Source organism: Hemicordylus capensis, chromosome 4 (genome assembly GCF_027244095.1).
Source record: "Hemicordylus capensis ecotype Gifberg chromosome 4, rHemCap1.1.pri, whole genome shotgun sequence".
NCBI lineage: Eukaryota > Metazoa > Chordata > Lepidosauria > Squamata > Cordylidae > Hemicordylus > Hemicordylus capensis.
In genome coordinates this window covers 161,751,231-161,777,268 of record NC_069660.1, presented here as the reverse complement: position 1 = coordinate 161,777,268, position 26,038 = coordinate 161,751,231, and the positions used below count along the sequence as shown (strand labels likewise).

Genomic DNA, 26,038 nt, shown 5'->3' with positions numbered 1-26,038 from the left:
AGTTTGGAGATGTCAGGCCATGCTGTCTGTGATGGTTGGTGGATGAAACTGAGCATGGAAGTGTTGGCTTTGCTGCTGCCTCAGGGTTGCTGCTGAACATTGTTCAGGAGGTGGGAGCCTGCACTCCTGCTCTTCTGGAACATTCTAACAGGTACCATCTGTGGCCTGCGCAGAAACATTCCCATATGCAGGACTGCGCAGGATACCCACTCAAAAAGACAAATACTTATTTATTGAACATATTTATATACCACCCCAAACCCTCATCTCTGGGCAGTTTACAATAAAACAGCACAGATTTAAAACAATGTTAAATTCTGTGTGTCTAATTAAAAGCCTGTATGCACAAATGTGTCTTAATAGCCTTTTAAAAAGTTGTCAGAGATGGGCTCTTATTTCAGCAGGAAGCACATTGCAAAGCCTCGGGGTGGCAGTGGAGAAGGCCCATCCCTGAGTAGCTTCATACGGAAACTCCTATCGTCATTATTATTATGATTATGATTATTAAAGTGGGTTTTTTCTTTTAGGTCTTATTAGGTCTGAAGTGTATGGGATGACTACCAGGACAGAAATGTAAACCTGGAAGTTGATGCTCTGTGGGTTGCCAAGGAACCTCCTCTAATAACTGCAGGGAGTCTGGGCTCTATTAATGAGATGGTGTAGTAGGCCACCTCCAGCCTCAGAGATGAGATGCCTCTCAATACCAGTTGCAAGGGAGCAACAGTAGGAGAGAAGGCATGCCTTCATCTCTTGCCTGTGGTCTTCCCAGAGGCATCTCATGGGCCACAGTGGGAAACAGGATGCTGGACTAGATAGGCCTTGAGCCTGATCCAGTGAGACTGTTCTTTTGCTCTTACGACCAGGCCTTGATTGTGTGTTCTAACCCTTTCTGTTACAGTGGAATTGGTTCTGCATTGTGTGAGCGTCTCCTCCAAGAAGATGCCAGCCTCCATGTGTGCTTAGCCTGCAGGAACATGGACAAAGCCAAGGCCACCCGTGACAGACTGTTGTCCTGCTTCCCTCATGCAGACATCAGCATGGTTAAAGTAGATGTTGGCAACTTGGCATCTGTCCTGCATGCAGCCACAGAAATAAAGAAGAGGTATGTTAGAGGGCGAGGCACTTGTAGGCATGGTGTACTGATTTAAATCACCAAGTGAGTGCATTCTAACCAAGTAAATCAAATTTCCCATGGATATTACCTCACATATTTCTTAAACAATGGTGCAAATCTGATCACTAAAACATGTTAATTTACAGTTCAGTAGAGCATTTACAACATCTAGGAGGGTATACTTCATGTGATTTTTAAAAATAATTTGATTTTTACTCATTTAGGAGATGATGAGGCTATTCACACGCATGTGCAAAACCAGGCTAAGGGCAGTTTTGCACATGCATGTAAACCGCTGGAATTGGGCCTATCCTGACGGCTCCATGGCAGCAAACCCACCTAAATAGCCACCCTGTAAAACGAGGTTAAGGGATTGAGCGCTCCCTTACCCTCATTTTTGGGATCATGTGACAGCTTTGGGGAGCCCGGGGGGGGAGGGGATCCCTGTGATGCACTGCATACTCACACAGTGCATCACGGTACTTCTGGGCCCAGCCCTCCCCACTGCCTCGGTGCATGGGTAATCGTCTGAGCACATGGGGAGTGTGCCCAGCAACGCCGCTGCAGTCATCTGCAGGGCAGGTAAGCTTACCTCGCCTTCCCCACAAACCGCCCTTTAGCCCTTCTTACGGATTGTGAGGTGAGGCTCAGTATGTAATGCCTGTTCTTAAAGTAATGGCTACCTTGACTCATTACCTGTGTCAAGCTGCCCTGCATCTCCTTGTTGCATTACTTACAGCTCACACATTTTCCTTTTTATCCAGAGAAAGCATTTCTTCCAAATATTTCCAGACAGGGTATCTCCGATGCCCAGAAGCTATGACAGTTTTTTAGTGGCAACGTATGGGGCAATACAGGAAGCTGTGGGCTGAATGCCCTCACTCCCCTCCCCCATTTTTCAACTCCAGCTCTCCTTTCCTATATTAACTCCTAAGCCTTGTGTCAGCCCCAACACAAAACAACCACCACCCTACTATCCATTCTGTGTCTTTGCACAAACAGGCTTAGAAACTGAGAGCCCAGAAATGTCTAAAAGCAAATGCTGGTAGATGCTAGGCAGGCTGGAGCCATTTTCATGAGGTGAAGCTGAAATGCATGCCCATGTTTGATGCCCATATATGTCCAGGTATAGAGGGGTGTGCGTGTGTGTGTGATTGATTCATTTTTTAGGAAACTGTAAGTGTTGGTGTAACATGTTCGTGTTGAGATTTAATTTTATCTATGATATTTTACATGAGAATTTGAAATTTAGTTTTTTAGGTTACATTTTTAAAAACACCTGTTTTGTTTTTTAAATCATCAATTTTTATTCACCCTGTTTTTAGGGAAGTTGCTTATCCCATTTATAGTTCTACGGGATGTTTTTTCAGGCCATGCCTGGCTTGCAGGTGTTTGCAGTGTGATAACCACCTTGAACAAACTCCAGAAGTGTAGCATATATAATCGATTTGTAACTCGTGTAACCCACACCATAAAGAAGGGGGACTAGCTGAGAGTGTGTCTGCCCTGATCTCTTTCTCAGACATTTTGACAAATACCAGTATTTGTAGCATTTGTTCATTGTTTTCCTCCCTATTCAGTCAAGGAAGGTACCATGAGTACATCTAGAAAAGATAATGGGACAAGCACGCTCTCGGCACATTGCCCTCCTTGTCTTTATGGGGTGGTTTGGGGAGGGGAGTATGGTCTGAAGTAGCACTAAACTGTTGAGGCAGCATTTCCTGGACTACACCTCTGTGGGCTACAGGTGTGATGGTGTTAGATGTTACACTGTGTTTCCCCCGCCTATGAAAAGAAAACTCCTTGCAAGTTGAAAATCAGCAGATCTGAGGAAATAGTCCAACCAAACTTTCTCATGACATGCTAGACTTCTATATTGTAGAGAGGTGTCCCCCAATATACTGGAGCATTCAAACCTTCAAAACTCTGGTTGCAGGCTGAAGCAGTCCAGTCCAGGACAGAGTTAATCACCTATTCCTGCTGATGGTTTCAATTGGCTCTGAACTTGCTGCCAAAGGAAGATGTAATATTTGATCAGATGTTGGGCAATAACAGATTGTATCTCCAGTTGTGCTTAATTGTTATTCAAGGCAATTCTTCTGTTCCTGCAATAACCAGCTGTTGCTTTCATTGCATAGGTTTTGCCGTTTGGATTATCTCTTCTTGAATGCTGGGATCATGGTAAATCCACGTATTAGCATCTCAGCATTTGCACGTGGCCTCTTCTCCAGGTATAGTTTATCTGACTGGTTAGTTGCTTTCTGTCTGGCTATATGAATGAGAGGGGTGGGTTGAATGGATGTTCTGATGTGTTGAAGAGGATCAGGGGGAGTTGCCAAGTGAGACTGCAGACCTGAGCTTACTGTTTATCCATGGCCACTATTGTCTATGGCACTAATGTAAACCTAACTTATCACTGTGCTCCCTCTTTCAAGACAAAATATTGCAGCTTGCAGAGAGCAAAATGTGACTAGAGGCTTCCCTCTTGCTTCTTTACTTTCTTTTTCGCTTGTCACTCAACTAGAACATAGAGCATGTGGGCTCCTATTGGAATTCTGAGGGTTTGGAGGGGTGTGTGTGTGTACTTTCTAGCTTTCACTGTTGCAGAGAGACATTTCGTTGTATGATGGTAAACTACTAGAAAGTCAGAAACAAGGTGTTCAATCAAATGTAGCTCAGTTCCACTGTCTGTTCCTAGCTTTCCCCCCTGTTAATTTTGTCTGTCAGAGTGGTTACCCATGCCACCCCCAGGCTAAGTCCAATGTTTTATATTGGATCAAAACCAGTTTTTGACACGAATACTGCAGCATGAGTATAGATATCCATGGCCACTATTGTCCATGGCGCTAATATAAACCTAACTTATCACTGTGCTCCCTCCTTCAAGACAAAATACTGCAGCTTACAGAGAGTTGTATTGCAGAGTTGCAGCAGTTGTATTTAAGTATCTGCATTTGTCTGAAAAATATATACATATGGAAACGAGCACTTCTAGTTTTGCAGATGACTGACTGGTGAATATGATGTGAACAAAGACATGCCTTGAATCCTGACCGGAGAAAAGGGTCTACCCTTCTGCAGTTTCCACAGTTAATTGTCTTCCATTCAAGAGCTGCAACCCAAGCTGACCATCACTCTAAATGCAGAAGACTGCCTATACTGTATATTTTTGGGTCTAGATAGTTCTATAAACCCCAAATATGATTAAAAAAAAAAAAACCATTTGGATGTTGGCCACACTTTTAAACATCTGGCTATACTGAAAGCTGTGTTAACATTTGCAGCATCCCAGCCTGTCACTGCAGCTGGAGGCATTGGTAGGCAGGATGGCAAATGCCAAACTTAGTTTACTGGGCTTGTTGCACTCCTGTTACAATATCTGTATAAATGGAGGATCAGATTTCTTCTCTCCTTTCCACTCTTCGCTGTGTCTCTTTTCCGTATCGCATTCATTGTAAACTCTGTCCCTGCTTTGCAAGACTTCTTCTCACCCCTCAATCTCCCTTCTCTCCTCTCATTTCTGTGTCCCTTCATGCTCTTGTCACTCTCCCAGCTTTTTCTGCTTTGCTGAGCCAAAGACGTCTTCTCCCTCTGTCTCCTGCTCCCTGTCTTCTTGCACTCTTTATTCTGTTCTTTGTCATTCCTACCTCCCAAGAATCAAATGTCTTCATTTGTCCTTATATTTAAACTGTAGCAAAGACAGTTTGGGGGCTTCTCCTTTCCAGTTCTTTCCCCTCTTTCTTTTTGTGTTATGTTTCCCCCTCTAACTTCTGTTTTTTAGACTGTGAGCCTACAAGTAGGACCTGCCCTTCGATTTAACTTATGAGAGGTACTTTTTTAAAAAAAGCATTGTGTAAGTTAATACATATTGATATCAACAACCTTGAATTAGATCTTGAAAATGTCTGTATGTGGATGTAAAAATGGATGACAGTTGGAAATGCTGTCATGTGGGCTTCATTTACTTGTCTCCTTATTTATGTTCTCCACATTTTCAAATGCATCTCTGTCACCACGTAGAAGAGAAACCTTTCATGAAAGAAAGAAAATATACTAAGACTTTCAGCTTGAACAACTCAGAAGGCACACACTATAACATGCAGCTAGAGTGATCATAATGCTTGGGGCTCTTATATTTTAGACAGCTGTGTTCACCTCTCTTCTACGTGGTGACAGAGATGCATTTGGGAGGTGATCAAGTACCTTGCAGACTCCGTGTGAGGAGGTCGGATTCCAAGGAAGACAGCAGGGCTCCTGTCACTTCTTACTAGTGGTGCTGGAGAAGGAATTTTAGTAGGAGCAGCTTTTTTTCACCCCATGGCATGGCAAGCTGCGCCTGTCAATACTCCTCCTTGAACACAGCTGTCTAAAATATAAGAGCCCCAAGCATTATGATCACTCTAGCTGCATGTTATAGTGTGTGCCTTCTGAGTTGTCCAAGCTGAAAGTCTTAGTATATTTTCTTTCTTTCATGAAATCCACTCTGTACCTGCACTGCTTTCCCCTGCAATTCATCCTTCTTAAAATTGGGAAGACACACACACATTCAAAATATTGGGGCACCAAGAAGTTAGAGTAGTCGTGTTTTCTATAACCTACTTTCTGACCAACCAACCTTCCTTGTTAGATCACTGCAGTGCACTGAGCTGGTGTCCCCAAGGAAGAATCCTAAAATGGCTAATCTAATCTGTAACCTAACAACTCGTTATTTTATTTACACTTGTATCCTGCTCTTCCTCTAAGGGGTTCAAAGCAACACACATGGGGTTCCCAGATGGTCTCCCATCCAAATACTGACCAGGTCCAAACCTGTCTAACTTCAGTGATGGAACATCATCAAGTGGAACAATGGGAAGCAAACTCCACTTTTGTCCAGTATGTGCTACTTCATGTATAACATGGGAACTAGATTTGTCTTTATTTTATATAACATTATGTGATTTATAGCCTTCATCTTGTTAGGGAGAGGAGAGCTGGTCCTGTGGTAGAAAGCATGACTTGTCCCTTAGCTAAGCAGAGTCTGCCCTGGTTGCATATGAAAGGGAGACTTGATGTTTAAGCACTACAAGATATTCCACTTAGGGGATGGAGCTGCTCTGGGAAGAGCAGAAGGTTCCAGGTTCCCTCCCTGGCATCTCCAAGATAGGACTGAGAGAGTTTCCTGCCTGCAACCTTTGGAGAAGACACTGCCAGTCTGTGTAGACAATACTGAGCTAGATGGACCAGTGGTCTGACTCGGTGTATGGCAGTTTCCTATGTTCCTGTGTCCTGATGGCAAGCCTTCAAGGTAGGTTCCCCCATTTTACTGCTGAGGAACCAATGGCTAGGTAATGTTACTTGCCCAAGGTAGCGGTAACCACTGGTTTGCTCTGGAAATAACATTGATACCTGCCACTGCACCCTACAGTGCAGTTTGACCACCCAAGCTAATATTATTTCTGCCTTTCAATTTAAAGTTTCCTTCCACTTGTGTGTGGTCGTCGTTAGTGTTGCTAATGTCTGTTGCAGGAGAGGCTGGCAGCTCTACTGTCCTGTGGCCTTTTTCTAATATCTCCCATACATGCTCCAGGCGATGTCCCCACAGTATCCCCAAGCACTGTTCCCTCTAAGGCGTGCATGCATGCTCACACATTTTCTGATGTCCGCTCAGTTAATTTTAGATCCCGCTCAGATTGAATCAGGAAGGTCCCACTCTGAATGCAGATGCACACACATTGCCTTGATACTGCCACCCAGAACAAAACTCATTCCGCACACAGATGAAAAAAATTAGAGAGAATACCGTCCCCAAGTATCACAACCTCGTATGTTTTGGAAATCCCCTGTCTAGAATGGCAGCTCTTAAACTTGGCTGAACTGAAGGCCACTGTTCTAATTTGCTGCCACAGTATGAAAGACCAATTGGAAGTCTTTCAAGTGTAAACTTAAGTGTTCCATTTGATTTCTGGGAATATGATCCCGAGGAGCACCATGCACCCAGTTTGGGGGTTCATAGAAGTTTCCTCTGCAAGTACTTGCACTGCTGAAAAGTGTTAGAGGTTGTTGATTTTTACCCACAATAGGTAAAACAGCAGAGCACTAAGGAATGAGCACACACTCCAGTTACGGAGTAGTAGCAGAGGATGGTTTGGATATTGCAGCTATTTAGAGAAAACACATGGAGATCCTTGTGTGACTAAACACTAAATATTTATTGGTTAAATACACTTAGATAGGAAAAACCTATATCTAATCTAAAGGACTACATAATGGATAGGTAAGGAGAGAGAGAGAGAGAGAGAGATGTTTCCATCTGCTCTCTAGGAAGAAAGGAAGGATTGAGACTCAGCACAGGAAGTGTTGCAGAGTCAGTTCAGGGGTCATAGAACAGGGAGAGATAGGGAGACCCTTACTCACTGTCTCTACTCCCAATGCCCCTAGTGGTCATTAGGACAACTGGTGCAAAAGGTCAATGCACTGGAAGTTCATCTCCAACAAAAAGAACATTAGGAGAGCCCTGCTGGATCAGACCAAAGGTCCATCTAGTCCAGGATCCTGTTTCCATCTAGATGTTTCTGGGAAGTCCACAAGCAGAGCATGAAGGCAATCCCTCTTCAGTTTTAAATGTTAAAAAAGCAGATTGCCTCTTCAGCATTTGATGGAGATATCCCCAAACCTCTGGCTCTTTCATGTTTTCCTCCTATTATTTCTGCTGTAATCTTGGGGACCAACTGAGAGTCCACCAGGGACTCCTTAGATCATGGTCTAAGAACCACTGTCCAGGAAGGGTTCAAACAAAAACCAGTTAAAGACTCTAGCATTTCTCATGGGGAGAGATTGCCCCTGTTGACCACCAAATATCCCTCTCCACCCACTCAAATAGCAAGAAACAGGGCACCCATTTTTGTTAATGGTCTGTTGTAAGGAGAACCATGCTCTCTTCTGCAGAATGAGATGCAACCTCTTGTCCTGTTTTCAGGAGAGCAGTCCGAATGCTGACCACAGCAGAGGGGCTGATGACCCAGGAGGACAGGGTCACTTCAGATGGCCTGCAGGAGGTCTTTGAAACCAACTTCTTTGGACATTTTGTACTGGTAGGGAATTTTTGAACTAGCACGTGTCTCATGCATTCCTCATGTACATATATGAAAGAACCACGTGACAGCCTATCTATTGAACAAGTGGAACACTCTGTCCTACGTGGTATTTTTTGTGGTGGTGAACGGTGGGCTCCACTGCGGTGGTGTCGTCCTGCTGCTGCCAATCCTGGTCATTCAGGTGTTTGCCTCAACATGACTAGCTCTGGGCCAGCAACCATTTTGGGAGGGAGGGAGCTTAGAGAGAGATCTAACCATGCATTTCCCTCTCACCATGCTTGTCAGCAAAGTAATGTAGCATGTCTACACTTTGGCAGCAGCTGATGGTCTCAGAATATTCAAGTAAGTGCAATAATCCTCAAAACCCAAAGAAGTCATCCACATTGGAAGACTGGGTGGCTAACACAACTTAAATGTTGAGTGCTAGTTGACTAGGTCATTCACTACCGTGTTGACCCAGAACTCTGTACATAAAATGACTTGGATCTCACTGCAAGCCCTTCCAATACAGCTTCCACCAAACCATGCCCATATTGTAAGATTCTCTGTAATTTGGCCTGCAAGGGGGGGAAGGTGTTTGTAATAGAATCCTGGAATAAAAGTAACCATATGTTTACATTCCATTTCTTCACTATCCAGTGGATGGTGCAAGTTTTATTAGAGACTCCTGAGAGAGAGAGAGAGAGAGAGAGAGAGAGAGAGAGAGAGAGAGAGAGAGAGAGAGAGAGACCAAAGCAGCCTGGGCAATAAGTGTGACCAGCAAAGTAGGCAGGTCCCCACTGGTCAGGGAAAGCCAATTGGTGGATGACTCTTCTTGTCCAAGGAGAGGAGGACTGCTGATTGCTTTTCAAACTACATGATGACAAAGTGTCACCTTCCCATTTCAAGTAGAGGGAGACAGTGACTGATTCCATGCTAGACTAAGAATGGGCTTTTGTTATAATGGTTTTTCTTTTGTGGTAGTCAATAAGTAGTGAAAAGGGTCATAAACATGTTGTTCATGCTACTATTATACAATCAGATATACAGGAGAACCTCGTTACTCGCAGGGATTCCGTTCCTCACCTACTACCATGAGTAATGGAACCATGAGTAATGAGGCATTAGGTCTATGGGGAAAGTGAGGGTAAGGTTCCAGGGTGGAGGGGGGAAAATTTTTAAGGCCCCAAATGGGCCAGAACTTACTTTGGTGTGCTCCACGGGTCTCCCGTGTGCTCAGGAATGCCCTCCAAAGAGCGAAATGCCCCCCCCAACCGTGAAAAATCATGGGGAAAGTCCCTTTCCCCACCCCCCTAGAAATGAGCCACAAAATGGCTCCTCCTGCTGCTTCCTAGAGACAAAATGGCAGTTGGAAGTAACTTCCATAGTCACTTCTGGCCCTCTAGGAACTGCGGATACATGGGTTTTAACCCATTAGTATCCATGAATACTGAAAATAGGTGTCAATAAGACACCCTGTGGATACACAGAACTGTGAATAATAAAGTTCTCCTGTAGTCACCAAATGCCTAAGATGCTGGGATGGACAGAATTTGGGTATTACATCAGAAGTGATTGTTATAAGAAGTACACATTGACAGCAATTTTTGTAAGAGTAGTTTGGCTGACTAATCAGCCCACATTATATTACAAAGACACAACAGTTTTGTTCACAAATACCACTTTTATGAGGCTAGTAAGAGGGACTTTGCTTCAGACAGCCCAGCCTACATTGAAATTTCTTATGTACTGTGAACACAATTAGATACTCTGGGCCACTTCAGACTTTATACGAAACCAAAGCCTGGTTCTGTGTGATATCCCCAAGCCTCAGGATCGTGTGTGTTCCCTGCTCACAAAAGTATCTACTGATTTAGATTAGACTAAACCAAGACTGATCCTGACATCTGAACTGACCAATATTGGTTTATTCTAACTTACATCAGAAGTAGATATTAAAAGGAAGGGGGCAGTGTGTGCTCTCAGGGCCATCATATGAAACCAACTTTTTACAGCGATTTTGTGTGGTGTCTGAACCAGGCCATCGTGACTGGGTGTGGCAGAAATCCTACTGCGCTCTGGTCTTATCTACTTCATCTCCATGGTCGGTTTTCAAAGCTTTGATTTTGGAAAAGTTCTCCATCGTAATCTCTGTGCGTTCACACCTATGTCAGATCAGCCATTGCTCTCTCCAACAGTGCATGGCTGTTAAAAATGGTCATAGCAAGCATTGACCTTGATTTGGAAAACAGTTTTTTTAGACTGTGAGCCCTTTGGGCACAAGGAACCATCTTATTCTTATTCTTTTTCCATGTAAACTCTGCTTTGATGACCCTTTTGTTGAAAAGGAGTATATAGATAATAGTAGTAGTTTCTTTGGCAAAGGTGTCTTGCAGTATTTGTCACAGGAGATGATGATGCATGGAGTTTATTTGGTGAGTGGTTTTTATCTCTCTCCAGAGCATATTTCTGGAAATGATAAAGTGATAGTGAGCCTGCTGAAGAGCAGTCATAATCTTATGGTTTGTTTGGAAGGAAAGAAGCTTAAAATCATTTTGCTATTTCAAATTATGTACTATCTTTTACACAGTGGAAAGAAATGTACACCGTGTAATGAATGCCCTAGCTATCCTTGAGTCCCGCAAGAGTGAGACACTGATAACCTGCTTTGATCATTGCCATGGTATGTCAACTGTGACGAAGTTCTGCAGCACCACAGTAGCTTGGCAAGATACTTTGTGGGATCAAGCTGTGTCAGTATCCCTTTGCCAAATTCCTTCAACACAGACGCGAGCCACTTTTGGTGCTTTCAGCCAAGAGATGTTGACATATGCTTTCAGCCAAGAGATGTTGACATATGTTGGTGGGAGCCATGATCCTGTAGCAGAAGACTGATTAATATCAAGCGATGAAGCCCAAACTCTTGAACTCGGTGAACATTGTCAAACTACAACCACCCCATAAATTATCTGTAAGGACTACTCTACTACCTTGTGACTACAGATCTGTATGTCATAAATGAAAATTATAAGAAAGATGGAGTGGTGTCATGGCCCAGGACTAAGTCCCTCCACTAGCAGACAAGGGTTTCAGTGACAGAGAGAATAGGGAAAATTGGTTCAGGGGCTATAACAGGAGAGAACCTCTGAAATAACTGCCTTTTCACAGACTGTCATGGAAGGAGAGCCCCAGGAACCAGCATTGCTGCCTCCTGCTGTGCCACTTCCCATCTCTCTCAGAGGATTCATCTCTAGAATCACCGGCAACTTGGGAGAATACTATGTCCAAGGCCAGCAAAATACTTTCCAGCTTTGCAAGAGCAGGGACAGGGCATGGCCTTTTTAAAAAGTCCAATCAGTTTTCCAAGGAGGAGGCAGAGCTTGAGATACCCACCTTGCCACTGGATTACTTATGGTACTCCAAGTGCTGCTTGATGGGTTGCCTTGCATAGAGAGGTGGTCATGGTCCTGACCACCTGTGGCGTCTCCTGAACTCCTGTTGTACTTGGCTAGTATGTCCCTTAATCTAACATCTGTGTATTATGGAGTCTTGTGGTAAGATGCATCTTCATGGTCTGCTTTCAGTTCCTGGTTTTTTGGAGACCACCCTGTAACAGAGTATTCAGCTGTGTCCACAACACTTGAAAATGTTCAGAATGTGCTGGGCCAGCTGAAGCAGAGTTACTTTTGCCACCACCCAAGAAAGCTAGCATTTGTGAGCATCATGGCTGCAAATCTGGTCATCCTCTTCTTCATCTATCTGACTAGACAGCCAAGCTGTTCTTTCGAGGGCTGTTATCAATGCATATTATTTATAACAATCACTGGTAACGTGATACACAAATTCTGTGCTTGTCAGAATCTTTAGCTGTTTGGCAGCTATGTCCTGTTGTATAATAGCAGCATCAATAAAACATTTAAGATTCAATTCACCTCTTACAAGCTTGCAGGAGCCAGGTGTCTGGCATATTATACACTCATAGTGGAGATCAGTTTTTCCCCTCCATCTTTACTGCTACAAACTACTCCCCCGCCCTTTTTTTTTTTGCCTCAGTCATCATCTTCTCATTATGACATCTGAAATCAAAGAAAAGGAATTAAAGGCTGACATAGAGTTATGAAATTACATTCCTTATGCTGCAATATATAGCCAACATGTCTTGTATAGGTCAATGGCTTTAAATTGCCGCAAAGAAATATATCTCTCACTAACCTAACAGGAGCCATGTGATATATAAACAAATAGATGAATAGCACAATGTGACTAAATGAACTGGAATCAGAATGCTCAAAAGTCAATCAATCAACCCAAATTTTATATGATACATGTATCTGAACAGGTACATATATCTGAGACATGCTCCACAGGTGTTGTACATAAGAAACTGTGAGAAGACAAGGCATTTGAGATTAAAAAGCTAACAATGCTATGTTTGTATTTACAATGGTTGTAATCTGATGAAATAACAGTTTGTTATGAAACAGAAAATCCTTGTATAAAATTGGTAGCACAAGGAAATTATCTGGAAAATCTGTCATTCCTTGAAATACATGGCTGGATTACAATTATCATCTCCATTCCTATGTAACTGTGAATGGGAATGTGTTGCTGTACAACAATGAGAAGAGTTCTCTTCATTCTACTCTGTTGGTGTTGAACCCTGCTTGTGGACTATCTGGATTACAAGATAAGAAATGTTCTGAACACACCTAAGTGTTAAAATGGACTATATATATAGCAATAGCACTTACATTTATATACAGCTTTATAGCCGGAGCTCTCTAAGTGGTTTACAATGATTTTAGCATATTGCCCCCAACATTCTGGGTACTCATTTTACCGACCTCGGAAGGATGGAAGGCTGAGTCAACCTTGAGCCCCTGGTCAGGATCAAACTTGTAACCTTCTGGTTACAGGGCGGTAGTTTTACCACTGCGCCACCAGGGGCTCTCAAATATATGTTGTGGAAGATCCTTTGCAACATTTGTATGTATTTTGTTTTATTAAGTTGGTGTGTTATTTCTGTTCAGATACATGTACCATATAAAATTGGGGTTGATTGATTGACTTTTTGAACATTCCGATTCCAGTTCATTTAGTTACAGAGAAATATATACCTATATGGGGTGTGTGGGTGTGTGTGTGTGTGTGTGTCTTGTTACATTTGTATTTTTGTTTGTCTCTGAGGAGCTCAGGGTGGCACACATAGTCCCTCCTCCTGCCTCCATTATTCTCCCTCAGAGGGGGAGCGTATCCAATCCTGGGTTGCTCCTCCCACCTGCTCTGAGACAGGGCCAGTCAACAAAACCTGTGAGATAGGTTAGACAGAGATAGTGACTGGTCTGAGGTCACCCCGTGAGGTTAATTGCTGAGTGAAAAGTTGAACCTGGGTCTTAGGTGACTGGCGATGTCATGAAGCTCTTCTCACGATTGGTGAGAAGAACTCCTTCTGGGTCTGCGGGGAGAGCAGGCTTAGCCCGCTCTCCCTGCAGATGATCAATAGGCAGCCCTGGGTGGCTGGATTGGCTGCCCACACAACTGCCGGCTCCGTCACAGAGCCGACGGGGGCTGCAGAGATCAGAGGCCATGTACCCCCTGGAAATCCCAGGATGCCCCGTGCAAGTGCACAGGGCATCCTAGAGAGACCCCTGAATCCCGGAGGCTGGTTGCAGCCTCCCGGTTGGGGGTCTATTTGTGTACCGCAGCGATACATGAGCAAAGAAATGAGGTTAACAGAGCGCTCACTCCGTTAAGCTCATTTAAGGGGAAGGGGAATTAGGCGGACTAGCTGCCTTGGGAGCACCGAGCTCGCCTGTGAGCCTGGTGGTTCCCACGATCCCTGGAAAGCGGGCTAAGCTCTCTTAGCCTGCTTTCCAGGGGTCATGGGAATAGCCTCTATATCTATTAAATGTAAGGAGTCAAACTATCTTGTTTGTTTGTTTGTTTGTTTGTTTCAAGTTCAGCTGCAATTGAAGTTCTAGTTCAGACCAATAAAAGTTCAATAACCAGTTCAGCACACATAACCAACCAGTTCAGTTCTGGTTCACGTGAGAAAATTTAAATAAGGCACATTATCATGATAATTTGCACAATGTAATGGAGCAAGCTAATAGGTCTAAAACCGCTGCAAATAAATGTCAGCAAAAGGTACTATGAAGCATGCACAATAAATCCTAAGAAATAAATGCTCATTTGTGCTGTTTAATTTTAATTATGCAACCAAACACCTGTGTAATAGGTGAAGAAGCAACCAAATCACTTTTGAAGATAAAGGACTTCCCATATTACCACAGAACATTCACCTCTTCCCTGCACTCTTCACAGTTATGTCGTTTGTATGAAGGAGCAGATGCATGATAGTCGGTTTGACTCTTGACTGTACACTAAGATGCCAGATCTAGCTAAGTTGTTTTTTGTGGGAGGGTTTGGTGAGGGGTTTTTTGGGGGGGGAGGGTCATTCTTACTCTCAAAGAAGGTAGTTTTTGGTCATTCTTACTACCTTCCCCTGCCAATTATTTCTGAACATAAAACATAAACAGCATAATATGCAGCTGCTGTACTATGGAGGAAAACACAGAATCCTTTTTGCTAATAGGATTTGTGAGCAGGAGATAGGATTGTAAACTCCTTGGGGCAGGGACTTTTCCCCATAAACACTGTTTTATTATATGAAGAATAATATATGTCTGTCCAGTCAGAGTCATTTCCTGCAAAGTCCACATGAAAAATGTGCTCACCAGGTCTGTTTCTCTGGTTTTAGAAAATGAATGTTGGAATTGTTCTACAAAAGAGAATTTGTTCCTCATGACCAAAGTTCTAAATATACTTATACACAACCCTGATGTGTCTTTAGATTGTCCTAGTCATGAGCGTGACCCATGATGTGAGATACAGCCTATCATCTATATAAGCAGGCTGCAGTATATGATTGGTAGAATCACAATGTGTACAGGCCTAGAGCCTTATGAAAGCCTGGCTGCTTTACTTTGCAGATCCGGCAGCTAGAGCCTCTCCTTTGTTGTCTTGAAAAGCCCTCTCAGCTCATCTGGACTTCCTCAGTTAATGCCCATAGGTCCAACTTTAGTCTTGATGACTACCAGCACAGCCAAGGCAGGGAGGCCTACAGCTCTTCAAAATACGCTACTGACCTTGCAAGCATGGCACTGAACAACCGCTTCAACAAGCAGGTGAGGGCATGCATCTGCATTGCTTTCAGGATAATGCTTATCCCATCTCTGTGTTGGCTTGCTTTTCTGCAGAAAGAGGAGGAGACTGGAGTGTCTGCAGAGGAAGCTGGTGAGGTGTGGTGAGACATGGCATACAACAGGGGAGAACTTGATCACTGGGGATTACTATAGTCAAGACTATTTGTTGCAGCTCACACAAGCCACAGAATTCAGTAGCCTGAGAAAGCTGCCTTGTTTAACACAATTTTCTAATCCACATGACAACAAAGATGGGCTTTAAAATGTGTGGGTGAGGAAAGGGAGGCTTAGCAGGCTTTTAAGTGCTCTGTATGGCCCTTCCCCATAATTAACCTAAGCACAAAAAAGGGGGCATGTTAAAATCTTGTCTCAGGGCCCACTCCAACTTTGCTACACCCCTGGTCTGGACTGCAACAATTAGTTGGTCAGATTAATACATTTAACACCATTTTAAATGCTGCCCCTCCCCAGCTTAATTGATCAGCAGTTTTCTTAAATTATCCATTTCTAAAGCGTGACAGCTGCTTCTCATTCACATAGCTGCTACGCTCCTTGTCAAAAGATCTGCTGGAGTGAAGGGGCTTCAACCCTTCTCCTCAAGAGCTTCCGCTTGCAGGGCAGAAGCCTACCTCACCCTTCCTTCCCTCCCTTTTACCTCTTGTCAGCAATTGCTCTTCCCAGAGATGTACTACAATCCTTGCTCGCTAGTGGGGCTCCGCTTTGGGGCATTTCCTCAGTTTCCATGCTGGTTTGTGCAGCTCCCATGTACAGGATGCAGAATGGGAAGTTACTTGGACAGGGGGAGCAATCTTGCAAATACTTCCCCCACTTCCTGTATGAACTTGGTTAGTAAGCAGATATAGGGATGTGCATGAACCAAGGTTCATACACAGATTCGGCAGCGTCAGGGAGGAGTGGCGAGTGGGATCTTTAAAGAGGGGGAGAGCAGGTCCCTTTCTGCTCGCTGCTGCACTGTTCCATTCGTACATTGGTGTGCCCTGCACCACAGAATCAGAAACAGCCCTATTGTAATGAAGCAAGGCTGTCTTAGATGACAGATTTTGACAGCCGGATTCAGGAGGTACAATCTGTTGGGTTTGGGAGTTTCCCTTGTGCAAGTCTTATGGAAATGAATACTGTTCACCTAGAGCCAGACATTGGAAGAGCTAAAATTGACATTTTTCTTAACCTTTAAAAAAATTACTGCACATCACCATCATCCCCCACTTTTTTCATTCTTAATTGTCTTTCCCCTTTGTTAAGAGTGTTATGCTCTAGATGTTGCTGTTTGTCCATGGACAAACATGGTCTTGTTGATAGAAATTGCTCTCATGTTAAGTATTCAGCTTCCTGCTGCAATGGCGCTGCCCCAAGAACTCGCACGCGGCGCCAGGACTCACATGGTTTCTGTGCATGCGCCAGCACAATTTGCATGGTGTTGCTGACCATGCAAATGGTGCCCTCATATGCACGGATGTGCAGCAGGAAAACTGCATGTGGTGGCGGAAAGCAGGTAAGGACCTGCACTCCTCCTCTTTAAGGATTCCAGTTGCTGCTCCCCTTCCAGCGCCGCCAAACCTGTGCATGAACCGAGGTGCACCAAGATTCGTGCACATCCCTAAATCCTAAGCCCTATTTATTTTGTGTGAACCTGTGTGTGTGTGTGTGTGGTTATAATGTATTCCATTGGATTCACTTTTTCTTTCTCTTCTCTCCACATGCACCTTTAATAGGGCCTATATTCCAGTGTTGTGTGTCCAGGCATTGTCATGACCAACATGACATTTGAAATTCTGTCCCCTTTGTTGTGGAAGTTACTTATGCCTATCATGTGGCTGGTAAGTTTGACTTCCTTGTGAAGCTGTAGTGTATCCTCAAAATAAGATTTAGGGAACCGAGGAGATCTGGATTCAAACATAAACACAGCGAGAGGCTGGGATTGTAGACTAAGAGCTCAGTTTATTGTTAACACAAATAAATTCATGGTGTGGCCATATTTGTCTGTATTAATACTATAAGAGAAGTTCTGTATTTGCTGCTTTCTATTTGGAGTATGACTGCTGTAAATATTTGGGTAGGGGGTGGGTGGTAGTATTCTTCCTTTCTCTGTTAGAATAGTCTCCCTAACCCCAGTGCCATGGAGTAGGCACAAGAGAGAACTAACTTTCTGCACTTCTTTCCCTCCCCTTCTCTCATCAGGTCCGCCTTTTTACCCGCACATATACACTGACACCGTACAATGGAGCAGAAGCACAAGTAAGGTTCTTTGGCTAAAAATATGTTATTTTGGGCACAGTGTTGTTGTTGTTGTTATTTAAATTGTATATCCCGCTCTTCCTCCAAGGAGGCCAGAGCAGTGTACTACATACTTAGGTTTCACCTCACAACAACCCTGTGAAGTAGGTTAGGCTGAGAGAGAAGTGACTGGCCCAGAGTCACCCAGCAAGTCTCATGGCTGAATGGGGATTTGAACTCGGGTCTCTCTCTTGTTGCCCTTCAGTGTTTTAAGTAGGAAAAAAGTCCTATTCAGGAATTATATTATATGAGTGTACAGATGCCCATACACAGGTACATGCATTTCTGTGAATGACATCTGTGCTCATTTTAAAAGTGAGCTTTGATACAAGACTTTCAAATGCGTGAAGGTTCAAATTGGAAATGTACTTTTATACATGTATATTTATTATATTTATTCACATCTTGAACGTGTGAATAAATGTACCCGTGTATAGATTTGTACCTATGTCCACTCGTTCGAGTGTTCAATATACTGTCTGAATAGGGCTCTGGTCTCCTGCAGATACTGTTGATCTTTTAGTCATGTTAATTTAGCACCACACCTCTTCTTTTAAAGAAACAGACATGAATAGGGCATGTCCATGAATGTCCATGCCCCAAAACCAGTGGACATGAATAGGGGCATGTCCACTGGTCTCGGGGCGACTATTCCAGTGGTGATGCGGAATAGAAGAAGTTACATTGGCAGGTCAGCAGGCCATTACAGGGGAAGGGAAATCAGAAACTTAATAGCTGTTTCCCTTTCAAGCTGCCCTGTCAGGTCTTTGACCTTGGGGAGCAGTGCCAACTACCCACAGAGCCTTGCCTTGATCCTCTTTAACTCCAGGTCAGTCCAAAATAAATCTGAAGTAATCCATGATTTGATCATGGATGAAGGGGCTGACCTGGTGTGTATTACAGAGATTTGGTTGGGGGAGGCTGGTGGCCCAGTTTGGGCCCAGCTTCTCCCTCCAGGATACTCTGTTGAGGAGCAGGTGAGGGAATGTGGGTGGGGAGGTGGAGTGGCTGTGGTCTTTAAGGATAATATCTCCCTTACCAGAATCCCTGTCAGAACATCTGATCATATCGCGCGTGTGTATTTACGCTTGGGGACCAGAGATAGATTGGGACTTCTGTTGGTATACCGATCACCCTGCTGTCTAACAGAGTCCCTAACTGAGCTTGCGGACCTGGTCTCAGACTTGGAGTGCCCCAGGCTTGTGGTGCTGGGGGACATCAACGTCCACTTTGCGACCGGGCTGTCTGGAGCAGCTCAGGAGCTCATAGCGGCCATGACAACTATGGGCTTATCCCAAGTGGTCTCTGGGCCGACACATTCTGCTGGTCACACGCTTGATCTGGTCTTTCACTCTGTTCACGATGGTGTTCCGTGGGTGGGGACTCCTATGATTTCCCCATTGTTATGGACAGACCACCATCTGGTTAAAGTTGGACTTACAGTTACGTTCCACCTCTGCAGGGGTGAAGGGCCTATTACAATGGCCCGTCCATGAAGGTTATTGTATCCAATAGGATTCCAAGAAGCCTTGGTTGGATTTAACGTTGGCTCAGCCAATGATCCGGTTGATGCCCTGGTGGAAGATTGGAATAGTTAACTTAACAGGGCAGTAGATGTGATCGCTCCTAAGCGTCCTCTCCGACCCTCTTCAAAAATGGCTCCTTGGTATACGGAAGATCTGAGGGAAGCTGAAGCAGCAAGGTAGACGACTGGAACGCAAGTGGAGGAAGACTCGACTCGAATCTGACAGATTACAACATAAAGCACACTTAAAGATCTATGCTCTGGCTATACATGCAGCAAAGAAGCGCTTCTTTTCTGCCCGTATTGCTTCCGCAACCTCACGTCCAGCGGAGCTTTTTAGGGTTGTGAGGGGGCTAGTAGGACCCCCTGCTCCCCTGAATCAAAATTTGGATCCATCAGTTGCCTGCTGTGACGCTTTTAATGAGTTTTTTGCAGACAAAATCTCTCGTATTCGGGCCGATTTAGACTTCGACTCCACAGTTAATGCAGTATCAGATGCAGAGATATCCAGCAACCCTTCTTGTGTGGTTAAACTGGATCAGTTTCAGTTTATGACTCCTGAGGATGTGGACAAGCTGCTTGGAACAATGCGTCCTACCCCCTGTCTACTTGATCCTTTCCTGACGTGGCTTACACTATCTGGCAGGGAGGTTGTTGTGGAGGGCCTGGTGGCAATTATTAATGCCTCTCTGAGGGAGGGCAGGATGCCCCCTTGTTTAAAGGAGGCAATTATTAGACCTATTCTTGAGAAGCCTATCTTGGATTCCTCAGAGTTTAATAACTACAGGGCTGTCTCCAACCTCCCATGGTTGGGTAAGGTGATTGAGAAGGTGGTGGCGGTCTTGGAAGAAACTGATTATCTAGACCCATTTCAAACTGGTTTTCGGGCAGGCTACGGGGTGAAGACTGCCTTGGTCGGCCTGATGGATTATCTCCAATTAGGACTTGATGGAGGAAGTGTGACTCTGTTGGTCCTTTTAGATCTCTCAGTGGCTTTCGATACTATCGACCATTTATTTATTTATTTATTTATTATCATATTTTTACACCGCCCAAAACTTACGTCTCTGGGCGGTTTACAACAAGATTAAAAGTAAAACATTAATTAAAAAGAAAAAGAAAAAATTTAAAAGCAAGAAATTTAAAACACAATTTAAAATTTTAAAACAATATTCTAAAAACAACATTAAAACAATCAAAACAATATCAGTTAAAAGTCTGGGTGAAGAAATGCGTCTTTAGAGACTTTTAAAAAGATGTCAGAGATGGGGAGGCTCTTATTTCACTAGGGAGCGCATTCCAAAGCCTCGGGGCAGCAACGGAGAAGGTCCGTCCGTGAGTAGCCACCAGATGAGCTGGTGGCAAATGCAGACGGACCTCTCCTGATGATCTCAATGGGCGGTGGGGTTCATAATGAAGAAGACGTTCTCTTAAAAACCCAGAGCCCAAGCTGTTTAGGGCTTTATAGGTTATGACCAACACCTTGTATTTTGCCTGGAAACATATTGGCAGCCAGTGTAACTCCTTCAATACGGGAGCTATATGGTCTCTCCTGGATGACCCAGAGACCAGCCTGGCTGCCGCATTCTGGACCAACTGTAGTTTCTGGACTACGTACAAGGGCAGCCCCACATAGAGGGCTATAGACCATAGTATCCTTCTGGAACATCTGAGGGAGTTGGGTGTAGGAGCCACTGCTTTGCGGTGGTTCCGCTCCTATCTCTTGGGCAGATTCCAGATGGTGTCGCTTGGAGACTGTTGCTCTTCAAAACTTGAGTTTTTATATGGGGTCCCTCAGGGCTCCATATTGTCTCCAATGCTTTTTAACATCTACATGAAACCGCTGGAAGAGATCATCTGGGGATTTGGTGCTGGGTGCTATTAGTACGCTGATGACACCCAAATCTATTTCTCCACGTCAACTTCATCAGGAGAAAGCATATCCTCACTGAATGCCTGCCTAGAGGCGGTAATAGGCTGGATGAGGGATAACAAACTGAGACTGAATCCAGATAAGACGGAAGTACTTGTTGTGCGGGGTCGTTACTTGGGAAATGATATTGATCTGCCTGTTCTAGATGGAGTCACACTTCCTCAGAAGGAACAGGTACGCAGTTTGGGAGTGCTTCTGAATTCACGCCTCTCCCTGGTTTCTCAGGTTGAGGCAGTGGCCAGAAGTGCTTTTTATCAGCTACAGTTGATACGCCAGCTGCGTCTGTTTCTTGAGATTCATGACCCTGAACAGTAGTACATTTAATAAACCTGGTAACCTGCTGGTAACCTCCAGACTTAATTACTGCAATGCGCTCTATGTGGGGCTGCCTTTGTACGTAGTCCACAAACTACAATTAGTACAGAACACGGCAGCCAGGTTGGTCTCCAGGTCATCTCGAAGAGACCATATTACTCCTATATTACAGGAGTTACACTGGCTGCCAATAGGTTTCCGGGCAAAATACAAAGTGCTGGTTATAACCTATAAAACCCTAAACACCTTAGGCCCACGATATTTAAGAGAATGTGTTCTTCTGCACGATCCTCATCGTCCACTGTGTTCGTCAGGGGAGGCCCGTCTGTGGCTACCTTCAAGTCATTTGGTGGCAACTCAGGGACAGGCCTTCTCAGCTGTCGCTCCGAGACTTTGGAATGCGCTTCCCACTGACATAAGACTCTCCCTATCTCTAGCGGTTTTTAAAAGATCTTTGAGGACTCATCTTTTTTAACCAGGCCTTTTAGCTTTTGTAATTTTAAATATTGTAATTTTTTCATTTTAAGCAGCTTTTTGGAGTTTTAATTGATTTTAATGTTTTATTTATTTGTATTGTTGTTTTATGATTGTGAACCGCCCCAAGACTTTGGTTTGGGGCGGTATATAAGTGTGTGTGTGTGTGTGTGTGTGTGTGTGTGTGTGTGTGTGTGTGTATGTGTATATATATATATATAAAAATACATTTCTATATAAATTAAAGTAGCACTACATCATCGCAAAAAATACCCCTGAGCATGTATGTATACAGTGCAACCTGTCTTAGCCCCACTCCTTAACTTTTCCTTTCAAGACTGATTACTCGGTTCCCACGCAGACTTGGTTCCCACGCAGACTTAAACTCCAGCACCTCTTTCTTCTTAAAGATGGAGCACTGTTCCCACCTTGTTTAACCCTATTCAGACATTATGTTCAACACTCGAATGATGAGTATACAGTGTACACAGGTACAGTTATTCACACATTATGTTGAACATAGGTACAGCAATCTGTATCTTGCATTTGAGGGGCCTGTACCCAGATTCTCTTTTAAAATGAACACAGGTACAGTCATCCACACAAAAATATGTACAAGTGTACCGGTATCTGTATACTTGTGCAACATAATGTCTGAATACAGCTTCTGAGATAGCAATACAAATTCGAAAGCTTATGGTGGTATGTCTGTACTACTGCAAAATGTTGTGCTGGTATTAGACTTGGCTGTACCTGCTCACTTTCTCCTTTCTTTTTTTGTCCACCCCCCTTCCCCATTTTAAATGACCCTGCTCTTAGCTTTTACTGGATAGTCCTTCACTTCCTCTGTGTTGGCTCTCCTCCTTTTGATACCTTCCGCCCCTAAAAATGTCTAGTTTGAATCTTTTTAGGCCCACATTAAGCCACAGAGGGTCCTTTGCTCTGGAAGCGTTTGTCTTAATGGGCACTTGGATGGAGAGCTGTTCACTTCTTGCCTTCCATTGTAGATTTGGCTGTTCAAGCAGAAGCCAGAGTTGCTGGACCCACTAGTGAAATATCACAGCTGTACCACCTTCTTTGGGAAGAACTATGTTGAAACCCGCAAGGTAAATCTCTCTCATTGTCTGAATTATGTATTAACCACTGTTCCATTCATACATTGGTGTGCCCTGCACCATAGAATCAGAGACAGTCCTATTGTAACGAGACAAGGCTGTCGTAGATGACAAATTTTGACAGCCGGACTCAGAAGGTACAATCTGTTGGGTTTGGGAGTTTCCTTTGTGCAAGTCTTATGGAAGTGAATACTGTTCACCTAGAGCCAAACATTGGAAGAGCTAAAATTGACATTTTTTTAACCTTTTAAAAAATTACTGCACGTCACCATCACCCCCACTTTTTTCATTCTTAATTGTCTTGCCCCTTAGTTAAGAGTGTTGTGCTCTAGATGTTGCTGTTTGTCCATGGACAAACATGTTCTTGTTGATAGAAATTGTTCTCATGTTAAGTATTCCAACGTGAGTTGATTCTATTTGTGGGGGGAGAAAAACTTCATGAACACACCTTAAGATTTAACTTGATACATTACAGGAACAGATGCACTTGAAAGCTGGATGGAGAAGCCCACATCCAAATGGGAACAGTGGTTTCCATTTCTCCCCCAATTCACCTCCGAAGTTTGTACAGAAATACAGTGCTAGTGCCAATTAGCTGCTTAAGAGTAGAAGTTGCCTCCTACTCCCTCTTATCCACCATTGCCAGTTATCACATCTTGACAATAGTCAACCAACCAGTAGTTGGTTCAGGATCAACAACTATGGTCTGCATTTCTGGTAAATGGTAAAGAGTAATCAGAATGGATTTTTCCCCTCCCCCCGTAGTAGAGGCAGGCCTCCTATATGGGAGCTGAGGCTAGATTGGTTCTGTTAATCGTTCCCTGATCTTTGATGGCTTATGTGTGTCTTTCAGATGGATATCAGTGAAGACTTGGCTGAGAAGTTTTACATGAAGCTGTTGGAACTAGAGAAGCAAATGTTAGAGAAGCAAACGATACATGACAGCATAGAAAATACAGCATAAAAATAGTAATGTCTCTAGCTGCCTCCTTTTGAGGCAATGAGTGTCTTCCACTTGGAACAGGTTTTTTTATTTTTTATTTTCCTTTCTTGTTTACCTTTGCAAAGCAGATGTCTCTGGAGATGTATTATTATGTTTTCAGGGGGCAGAGTGCTGAAGGGGACCAAAAAGCCTTATTATGTAATGTCTCTGCTCCCCAAGTTTGGAGCTTCTTGTTCTGTGTGTAAATTGCCTTTCTAATAAATTGCAGCCACATGAAATGGGAAAAATCTGTGGGGGCTTCAATCCATCCCACTTGAGACTGGGTTCTTACTGTAGCTCAGGAAATATCCATCCTAAGGAGAGGATATCAGGTTCAAGCATCCTCAAATGCTGTCCAGGCTTTTCTGTTTAGAAACCTGCTGCAGGAGCTGTTGACAACTATATTGCATGCATATTCAGAAATGCTGGCTGCCTTTTCCTTTGCAAAAAGAGAGAAATTATGGCCCCTTCCTCGAGTTCTGGCTGGATACTAGAATTGTAGGCAGACTTATCTACACTTGAACACACACCTTTAATGTGGATTTATCCTATTGAGAGTCTACCTCCCCAGTAATGTCCATTCCTTGAATATTATAGTCCCCCTTCAGAGGTATTTGCAGTAGGCAGTAAAGCAGTAAAGCAACCTGTCTCAAGTTTAGTTTCTGAGACATGGTTGCCCTAATCCAATGAAAGGCACATTTGCTAATGGAAGCAGGGTTCTGAACGTGTATCCTTAGCTGGATGAAGAACCACATGCCCCAGTGGGTGTTGTGCCTGCAGTTTCCAACAGCTGGATCAGAGGAGAATTATGCAAGGGTGCCTCTCTCACTGATGGCTCCTGTTAGTTGTGTTTAGGAGATGGCAGTTGCCTGGCTTTAACCTTCCCACTCCCCTCTACACCAAACAGCCAATGAACACAATTTTGTTTGTGCTACAGATTCTTCCAAAGGGGCTGCCAAAAGCACACACTGGGATGCGGGGCCAGTGACTGAATATGGTACAAGCATTTTACTTTTAGCAACTATACCAGCAGTTTGGAGTTAACATACTGTACTGTGTATGTTCTGTTTAGTCATTTGACAGCAGCTATTAGCTGATAAATTAAGTACTCTGTACCTTATTTTAACCGTCTAGTTGGGGAAAATTAATCTTGGAGACATCTTTATACCCTTTTAGTTCAGTTTCCCAAGTGGTATGACAACCTGTATAACACAAACAGACTATTATTATTATTATTATTATTATTACATTTATGTCCCACTCTTCCTCCAAGGAGCCCAGAGCGGTGTACTACATACTTGAGTTTCTCCTCACAACAACCCTGTGAAGTAGGTTAGGCTGAGAGAGAAGTGACTGGCCCAGAGTCACCCAGCCAGTATCATGGCTGAATGGGGATTTGAACTCAGGTCTCCCCGGTCCTTGTCCAGCACTCTAACCACTACACCATGCTGGCTCTCAGACTAAACGACATAAACCGGATGCAGAAGCATTGTATTTGAATCACATTGTGAACTTAGAATTTAAATTTTGTAATTTACAGGCTGCTGCTTTTTTTAACCACAAAAAGCCCTGATTTTTGTAATGTCTTCTCCCCCCACCTCCATTAACTGTGATATTTTTAATTCTCTTCAGTATTTATCGTAATTTATTCTGTGTTTTCAGTAGTCTGTGAGCTTCTCAGAGCAGGGCACTTATCTCAACAACAAATAAAATGAAGGTTAGATGTGTCTTTGCTTCAGCACGTGGGCTCTGTGGAGGAGTTAAGGAGATGGATGGATGGCTGCCCAAGGACGGGGAAGAGAGATAGAGGCAGCCGTTTTCTCCTGTTCCTGTTCTCTCTGCCTGCCCAGAAAACATCATGGGAACCTTTTAAAACCCTAGCAAGGGGGGGTAGGTGCTCCTGTTCCTCTCCTCAATTAGGGTGATGGTACATGTATCATGGGCTGAGGCAAGCACCTTCTCACTCAGTTCTTTTCTTACTACAATGTCTCTGAGGTAATTGCCTTATTATTATTCCAGTGATCT

General features: G+C 43.8%; 1 protein-coding gene across 5 annotated transcripts in view; it reads left to right on the top strand.

The window, feature by feature from the left end:
- Positions 1-25,740, top strand: part of HSD17B7 (hydroxysteroid 17-beta dehydrogenase 7) — a 28,688-nt gene extending 2,948 nt beyond the window's left edge. Inside the window, exons 2-10 of one of the 5 annotated variants that reach the window (XM_053248324.1) lie at positions 899-1,102; positions 3,253-3,345; positions 5,858-5,989; positions 8,073-8,187; positions 15,162-15,356; positions 17,108-17,212; positions 17,574-17,630; positions 22,924-23,022; positions 23,885-25,740. In XM_053248324.1, coding sequence (XP_053104299.1) covers positions 899-1,102; positions 3,253-3,345; positions 5,858-5,989; positions 8,073-8,187; positions 15,162-15,356; positions 17,108-17,212; positions 17,574-17,630; positions 22,924-23,022; positions 23,885-23,995 — 1,111 coding nt within the window. In that variant the 3' untranslated portion in view covers positions 23,996-25,740. Of the gene's footprint in view, positions 1-898; positions 1,103-3,252; positions 3,346-4,109; positions 5,075-5,857; positions 5,990-8,072; positions 8,188-15,161; positions 15,357-17,107; positions 17,213-17,573; positions 17,631-22,923; positions 23,023-23,884 lie in introns of those variants that run through there. The other 4 variants (XM_053248325.1, XM_053248326.1, XM_053248327.1 and 1 more) reach the window with 4 other exon arrangements.
- Positions 25,741-26,038: the final 298 nt, after the last annotated feature.